The sequence below is a fragment of the Triticum dicoccoides genome, chromosome 5B (assembly GCF_002162155.2).
Source record: "Triticum dicoccoides isolate Atlit2015 ecotype Zavitan chromosome 5B, WEW_v2.0, whole genome shotgun sequence".
Taxonomy (NCBI): domain Eukaryota; kingdom Viridiplantae; phylum Streptophyta; class Magnoliopsida; order Poales; family Poaceae; genus Triticum; species Triticum dicoccoides.
Genome location: NC_041389.1, coordinates 255,562,933 through 255,571,435, shown reverse-complemented (window position 1 = coordinate 255,571,435; position 8,503 = coordinate 255,562,933). Strand labels below are relative to the sequence as shown.

Here is an 8,503-nt window from a genome sequence, read left to right as displayed (position 1 = left end):
TAATTCTAGTACAATGTATACAGGCTTTCAATTTGCATGAAATCATCACCTCTGTATATAAATTCTCCCGACATCGAAAGCATCACAGCAAGCCAATAATAATGTTCAGATCATAACTAAACATTCCGATATATAAGATCTTGACAGAATCCAGCAACATTGATAGGCTATCCATGGACGAACTCTTCATTGAACATATAACATAATATTAGTACCCAAAATGTACTCCAAGATGATAGAAAACTTGTGCGCACAAATGAAAAATGAAGCTTACGATTACAAATGTGTAGATGATAATATACGTACCTGAAAAAGTGAGGAGCCAAACACCAACTTGTCGTGATCATTAAACGGATCACGAATTACACCCAAGTTCTCCAGTTTGAGCGCAGAGACGACAATTATTTGCGAAGGTTTATAACAATAATGAAGGAGCAACCTTTGAAGTGAAGGGGCATCTTCGATGATGAGCTGCTGTCCTTTAAAACAAATTCCAATGCTTTTAAGGTGAGGTGACTTTATTCGGAGATAACTGATAGGGATTTCTATTCCTAAAACAATCAGCAAGTGCTCCTGGGCAGGGCAACTGGAGTGGATGATGCTGTGTAGTGAGGCCTTCGACAGATAAACCACCACAAGGGAAAGTTCTTTTAGCAGTGGGAGTCGAAGCATTTGTACCAGATCGTCTGGTAGATCGCACTGGGCGAAGGTGGCGGTGTGGAGAGAGGAGGAAAACCATGATATGGACAGCGGAGGTGTGGGCACAAATTCTTGGTGTTCGGTTCATGGTATGAAACTTACGTGGTAATGGTAGAACTAAAATTGTTGGAGTTTTTTGAATTCAAGGGAAGTCAGCCAAGCGTCCACCATGCAGGGTGTGGACAGTAGGTAGCATGTCTAGATGCAGAGGCGTTGAACGGGGCCCTGCTGGTGAGAGGAGACGATGGCTTTGAGGATATCAAATTCAAGAAGGACAGATATCCGATGACAGTCCAGATTGAGAGGCGCCACCGAGTTGTGAGGACTTGTGTGCGGCAGCAATCCTTGGTGGGGAGAAGCGAGATGATCTCCCCAAGGCTGTCGTCCGGGAGATCGCTGATGCGGTCCACCGGAGATTCCACGGGTTCCTCAGATCCGGGTTGGGGGGGGGGCTCGCCGCTTCTCCCCGTGTTGCCAGGTGGGGGATCTACAAAAGGTGTCGCCCTGACGGGAGCCTCATCTTCTTGGCGCTAGGGCCAGCCAGCTCCATTTTCCTTGTGGGCGTCGCGCCGAGCACATGTGTTTGAGTAGAGTAGCCAGAGACGAGCCTAGTGGCACTGCGAGTGGGGAAGAAGGAGGGCTGGTTTTTTTTGTAGGAGTGGAAGAAGAGGAGCAGGCGTTTTCTGTATGAGTGAGGAAGAAGATGATCAGGGGTTTACTGTACGAGTGAGGAAGATGGGGAGCGGGAGGAATTGAGGGGCGACGTGAGCGGGGGAGTCTAGCGAGCTGCAGTATAAGTTTTTTTTAGACTTGTGAGCTGCAGTATAAGTGGAAGCGAGGAGGAAGGAGGGTTTTTCTGGGATCACCCCCTTTTCAAGAAATATGGGCTTCTCCTCACAGAAAACAAAAACAAATGGACTTTAAAATGGATAGGCTTTTGTATCGGCCCAATCGGCTGCCCGTGTTTCGTACTGGAGGGCCTTAACACTAGAGGCAGCCCATTAGAAACACTCTCCAACTCTCCAGCTTATTGCCCTATTCTAAAGAAAATAAGAGAGGCCTCCAGCTTAATTATGGCCCCTCATCGGTCAACGTACGAATAAGCTTATTTTTATCCTGCGTTGGTAATTCTACCTAGTTAAGAATGTAGGAATACCTGGAGCACCGTGAGGTCAGCTGACAGCAGGTTCCACTAAAATTGAGGTCCGTGCTTCCGTTTGCACAAATAGACACCATATGAAGATAGACGACCCTGTTTGTACAAATATGTATTTAAGCAGTGTTATTTTTTTACAGCGGCATATGATTAACAGTAGCATCTCATATGTTATCAACGGCATTACAGTGACAATATGAAAAAGTGCCATTATCTAAGAAGTGCCATCACATCAAATCAACACTGGCACTAGATTAACGGGGGCTTACATTAACATGCATAACAATTGCATTATGACTATGTGATAACAAGGGCATGTGCGGTTAAAGGGGTTTTAACGGGGATTTACAGGGATTGTGGGGGATTAAATCATGTACAAACCAAATTCCCCACCATTCCTCTCCAAACCCCTTGGGAGGAGGTTGAACCGAATAAGGCCTAAGACTAACCACAGTGGGAGTAACTTAATTCCATACGGTATCATAATATGATACTCAACCCTCTCTTTCTTCATTTAATTCTATGCCACCTCATCAATTTTGCCTAGTTGGCATGCATGATACTAGTTATGATACTCCCATTACAACCAACCTGGTAGAATTAATGTACCTAAACTAAATGGTCGCCGACCGATCTCTTTGTCCTCCTCCAGCATCCGGCTGAAGAAGAATCGTGCAAGACATCGGCTGTTTTCGCCGGCGTCGCCTCAGCGATGGCCTTCATGGGATACAATCGACGGCAGCCTCCCGTGTTCTACTTCTCCTTGATGATGGCGACAGGCAGGGTCGTGCATCCTTCTCTGGCTCGAACTCTGCAGCCATGAAAGGTCAGCTGCGCAATCGCTTTTGGGCGTTTGAACGGCGGATGGCGCTGCTGTGTAGCGGGAGTCTCGGTGGTCCGTCGGCTGTCCGGCAGGCGGTGGTTGTGGGTCGGCGGGGAAGTGTGGGCGGCGACGATGGCAGCGGTGGTCTCATGGGCATTGGTGACAAAGCGCTGACGTGATATGCATGAGAACCGTACTTGGAGGGACCCAACTCCGTCTCCATATAGAGGAGTCGGTTTTTTTATCACCAAAAATTTTATGAAGAAATGATGGTGTTGAAGCTGCTTTTTTCCCCCAACTCTCGTAACAACAACAACAGAAAAGTTGTTACTCAAAAAAAAAGTTGAAGAAAAGGGATCTGTCGGAAATGTTCTTGCTTCGCCGGGACATTTGTTTTCATTTTCTGCTTTGCAAAAAAGCAACGCTTTAGTTTAGCTCTGGGTTTACTTTGTCCACTGTTCCAGTGTTTTCGGGTGCACAGAAAAGCGGGAGGTGCCGAGCACTGGCAGTCCAAGTAGTCCTACTACTGTTCACCAACCCATACCATACCATACCATGCAACGATATTCGCATATAGTACGACTGTAGTAAATAAGTGTTGGAAAATTCCGAAAATGTTGGTAACCAACAGAAAACCACCATATCTACTCGCCAGTGGGTGCTAGTGTGCATCTCGTCACGTAGATCGATCCAGAAATCACGGAAAGTCCAATTAAGTTTTCCATTTCAGAGTAAGCAACCAAAGGGAGGGAAAGAAGCTCACTTCCGCGTTGAACAAACGTGTAGGGATACATTTTTTTGAAAAGAAGGATCACTCCTGACCTTTGCATCAATCGATGCATACAGCCAAATTATTAAATAAAAATGTAACAAAGTCATCAGGTTCAAAGAAGCTCAAAAAGAGAGCTGAATATGAAATAAAATGTGAAAAACGCCACAATCGGCGATAAAGAACTGAAAAATGCCACATCCGGCGATAAAACAACAAGGTACGATGTCTACACACCTAGTCTACTGTTAGTTCGCCACCCAAATCGGCTGAAGATAATCCGTGCTACCGTCTCTCAACGATTACACCCAATAACCATAAGCTCCCTGAAGTCCACATGGATGAGTGAGAACCACAGACGTATCCAAGTTGTAGCTCTGTAGATAACCTGGAAAAAATTGATGAATTATGTCCCATTAAAAATCATATTTTCATATAGCCCGGAGTAGTGCACATACTCATATCCGAATATGTTTAGCTAAGTGTACGTCCAGTCCATTAAGCCACGTCCCAAAGAACGTGTTTATGCTCCTTGAGTGTTGAACGTTAAAAGCTATATGAATTGATCATCATAATAATTTGCTAGAGGACATTCAAGAAAGAGGTGTTTAACCGTTTCATTTTGATCACAGAAACAACATCTAGAATTGCCAACCCAATTCCGTTTTGCCAAGTTATCTTTGATTAGAATGACTTTTTTATGGACAAACCACATAAAATTTTTAATACGAAGCGGAGCTTTAATCTTCCAAATGTGCAGCGACCTCGACAATGCTTTACGTCCGAATACATGGTTTTCACTGAGAATATTCCATTCGTAGTTAACTTTCAGTGAATTGTATCTGGTTGATCCGATAAGTGAACCTCCATCAACCCACGAACCAGGTGCAACCATGCATTCCAACGTTCCCCTACTAGTGATATCATAAACTGGATATTAAGCGGTATCGAGTTTAATACTGTAGCGACATAATCCTCCTTACGTTGCACAATATTATATAAAGAAGGATATTGCAAGGCCAAAGGCATCTCCCTAGCCATGTATCGTCCCAAAATCGAGTAGTGTTACCATTACCAACTAGAAACTTCACTTGTTGGAAGAAAGTTGCTTTCGTTCTCATTAATCCCTTCCATAAGGGTGAGTCTGTTGGCCTAGCGGCGACTTGGGCCAAAGTCTTAGAGTGTAAGTATTTATTCCGCAAGACTTGTACCCACATGCCCTCGGTCTCAGTAGATATTCTGTATAGCCATTTGCTAAGCAGACATCTATTTTTGACCTCTAAATTCTCGATCTCTAATGTATCCTGCTTTTTTGGTGTGCAAATAATATCCCATCTAGCCGGTCTGTACTGTAGGCATACATTTGTGATTTGTTTGGCACCGAAACAACAAAGAGGGTATGGGTATTGGCAGTTACCCTAGCTAGCGCTAGCTACAACTGGGATGGGATGCTAGGTGTTTGTTTTGCCATTGAAAGCTAGCGCCGCCCGCCATCCATGGTTCATTAACCGGTCTTAATCAACTCGTGTGTTATACGCGTGTGCGCGTGCCTGTCCGCTCCATCTCGAAAGAAAAAACCCTAAAATATTGGCCGTGTCAATGCCAACCTGTGCGTGTGTTCTAGTATCTCTTGTGCTCATCACTGTTGTGTTTGCTTGCAAGTTGCGAGCTCCATCACACCACTTGCCGCATTATAAATACCTCCCCTCGCCACCACGAACACCAGCAGCCACAACCATTCGCCATCAGCTCCCGAAGCCACTACTAGCTAGTAGCACACTAGCTTAGCTGCATACAACTCTGCCCTTCTCTTCTCTTCTCTTCCTCGGACAGCCCAGCCCAGTGTGCCTAGTTTAAGCAGGAAGTCGAGATCAAAATGACGAGACGCTGCTCGCCGCCGCTGGCTCCTCTTGCCCTGCTTCTCCTCCTCTGCTTCTCCTACGGCGCGGCGGCCGCTCGCCCCCTCCCCGCCAACACTGCTCCTCACCAAGGTAGCATCACCACCACCGATACCTTTTCTCGTCTTATTACATGCTTGCATACTCCTCGGTCTGCTCTGATTGCTTAGATCGTTAACCATACGTGGGTGTGTATTTGCAGGTATCGCTGTGGCGAGAGCAAAGGCGGCAGATGCTGCAACAACGGACGGCCTAGTGTCGCTCAAGGAGGAAGGTGGCAAGGCCCGCAATGGCGGCGAGGCGGTGTCACCACCTGAGGCGACGGCGGAGGGGATGGAGGTGGAGGCGGAGGAGGAGGCGTGCGAGGAGGGGAACGAGGGGGAGGAGTGCATGCAGAGGAGGCTGCTCCACGACGCGCACCTGGACTACATCTACACGCAGCACAAGGGCAGGCCATGAGCGTGGCATGGGCTAGCTCTTCCGTCGAGGTCGAGTAGATGATGCTGGGCATTAAGTTGACACAAGGAATCATCTGACGACGATCATGGTGATTTTAATCATATCTTATCGATCTACCTGCTGCTGTTTTGGCTACATCCACCGTGCCGTGGCCCGTCCATCTATGCGTATGTGGGTCTGCCACATCGTCCTTTGTACATCGATCCATCCATCGCTCGCTCGCTCGCTAATAGTCTAATACTAGTATACTACTGTAGTTCTGTACTCCGTCTTCTTCTTCAAGTATGTTTGTTGCTGGCTTGCCACATACAGTAGCTCCTAGCACTGTTGGGACTTCCATGTGGATGTGGTGGTAAGCTGACGGTGATCTAGCTCTAGCTTGCTAGCAGCAGCATGCAACGCAAGGCTGGTTTAGTTCCTGACTAGTTTAGGATTGGTTAGTAGACTACTTTATTAGCCTTGATGATTGATTGGCATGGCATGGCATGATGTGAAGCTGTGAACGAGTGAACAAGAGCGTATCCGTACTTCTGTTGTTTAAAAGAGTAGTAGTACTTGTGTCTGAGATGCATACGCACTTTGATTTGTTTTCTGCTGCATGTCTGCCTGTCCGTATGTCTGTCGTCTTGCTCTGTCTTCCCTTCCTGTGAGACCGTGACGACCCCTGTCTCAAGCCTCCCACTGAATCCATGCCGTCATAGCCCCTTCAGATTACGAGTCCAAGAGAGCAACCAATTGTTTTGTTTTCTCACCGAGTCCAAGAGGTAGGGCCTCTGAAACAGCAAGCTCATGGCATCGATCCATCGTATCTGCTCTGCAAGATTCCAAATGATGGCCATGGCTCATGGAGGTGGCCACACCTTTGTACGAGCAAAAGTCAACACCGCGCAGCTACAGTTGGCTTTCATAAATCTGGGCTGATCAGGAAAAGGGAGACACGCAAAGATGCTACCCACATGCATGCGACGGCAATGATTCATTCACACATAGTAGTACACTAGAGGTTTGCTGGCTGGCTGGCTGGCTGGCTGGCTGATTAGGTCTTTTTCCCGTCGCAAAGATGCTGTGGGAGCTGCGAAAGGCTTTGGGACGTGGCTCCATGGTCAAAAGTGATGGAGATGAAACATGGGATGGGATGCTGGGAGTACGTACCAGTTCCGTCGCGGCCATGGTGGTGGTTGCCAAGCCTAAGCTATGTGCTCCAGGTAAAGACAGGTGGTGATCTGATGTTTCATCTGATCCTGTCTACTCGCTGGTCGCTGCGGACAGTGAACAGATTAGATGTAGTGGTACTTGAGTTCAGTCGCCTCAGCCCTTTTGTTTTTCTCAACGTGGTGCTTCAAAACAAAATTTTAAAACACACATACGCATATTCTTATTGTGCAAGTCAACTTCCATGCAAATTTGTAATTTTTTTTAAACGATGAAAGCGATGATGACCCGCAACCATTGCACCCTCCGGAGAATTCTCACCACGCTCCTAGCACTCCAAAACGCCGTATACCAAGCAACACCTTTAAAAAGGAATGTGATGATGATGATGCTGCTGCCTGGACTGGTCCTATGGTTTCTCCCAGTATGCGGAGGGGTGTGGGAAGGGATAAATCCGACGCCCTTTAGGAAGGAACGACGGCGCCCACGGGCATCACCATGTTGGTGCCGGTCAAACCGGTAGGGATTTCTTCTGACTGCCAAACAACCATGGCTTCGGACGATCCGTCGCGCTCCACCAAACACGCCGCCCACCAACACGCGCCACCACGGTCTTGCAATCACCATCACCGTCTCATCGTGGCAAACGTTGCGAGACCGGCAGGAACGAGGAGCGGCAGAACAACAGCTCGCAGGAGGGAACAACCTCCACCGCCGTTGGCGGTAACCGACCGGACGCAACACCATGAGCAAACCAGGCCCCCTAGGCCCGGTTGAGCCCAAATCGGGCTCGTGAAGCCCCCGTCGTCGTGTTGCAGTAGGAGCGCGCCGTCCCCACCACCCCTAGTATGAGCCGCTCCTCCGTCCGTCGGAGACCGCGCAGCCAAGCTTGGGCCTGGCCCGCCCTGGCCCAGGTGGGCCCCAAAAGGACCTAGACCTGGGCCAGATGGGCTCCACCGCCAGCCAGCACGCCCCGCAGCTAAGCGGCCGCGCCATCGCCACCTCACCGCTCGAAGCTGCGCCACCCGGGACGATGCGCCGTCGCTGAAACCATCATCAACCTAGGAACACCGTCGCCAAACGCCACCTCCCGAGCAGGGGCACCGCGCGCGGGTAAACCCAGGGCCGCCACCACCAACACCACTCGAGTGAGGCCCGATGGCACACACTCGCGGCGGCGGGAGGAGGCTAGGGGGTGGGAGGAGACGCTCGAGGGAGTGAGGGAAGCCCCCTGGTTGCCTCACTCGGGAAGACGACATGAGGTGGGGGCGGGGGCGCCAACTCATTTCAAGATTTCCGACATAGACTTACACACATATCATAGTACCATAGGCACATGACACACACTCAAGATTTGAGTCTTATATTTTAAAAATAGACGAAATCACTACACGCATCTTAGGGAGGCGATTTATCGCACGTGATGACAGGAGCGCGCGGATTGTGGGGCGCCGATCTACACGAATATGTTTGCGTATATCATCTACTTTCCCTCGTATAAGATCTGGTATAAATATATGAAATTAGTCTGTAAATGTGAAAGCAAT

The 8,503-nt window shown here is 48.5% G+C and overlaps 1 protein-coding gene across 1 annotated transcript; it reads left to right on the top strand.

Moving 5' to 3' along the window:
• Nucleotides 1-5,299: 5,299 nt before the first annotated feature.
• Nucleotides 5,300-6,329, top strand: LOC119308282 (phytosulfokines 5). Its single transcript, XM_037584382.1, has 2 exons — nt 5,300-5,438; nt 5,548-6,329. Exons 1-2 carry the CDS (start codon nt 5,324-5,326, stop codon nt 5,802-5,804), a joined length of 372 nt encoding a protein of 123 aa, XP_037440279.1. The 5' UTR covers nt 5,300-5,323; the 3' UTR covers nt 5,805-6,329.
• Nucleotides 6,330-8,503: the final 2,174 nt, after the last annotated feature.

Bases quoted from the DNA above. Each gene is read 5' to 3' on its own strand.
- LOC119308282 (XM_037584382.1), top strand. From the start codon at position 5,324: ATGACGAGACGCTGCTCGCCGCCGCTGGCTCCTCTTGCCCTGCTTCTC. The intron at 5,439-5,547 runs GTAGCATCACCA...GTGTATTTGCAG, and splicing joins CAACACTGCTCCTCACCAAG to GTATCGCTGTGGCGAGAGCA.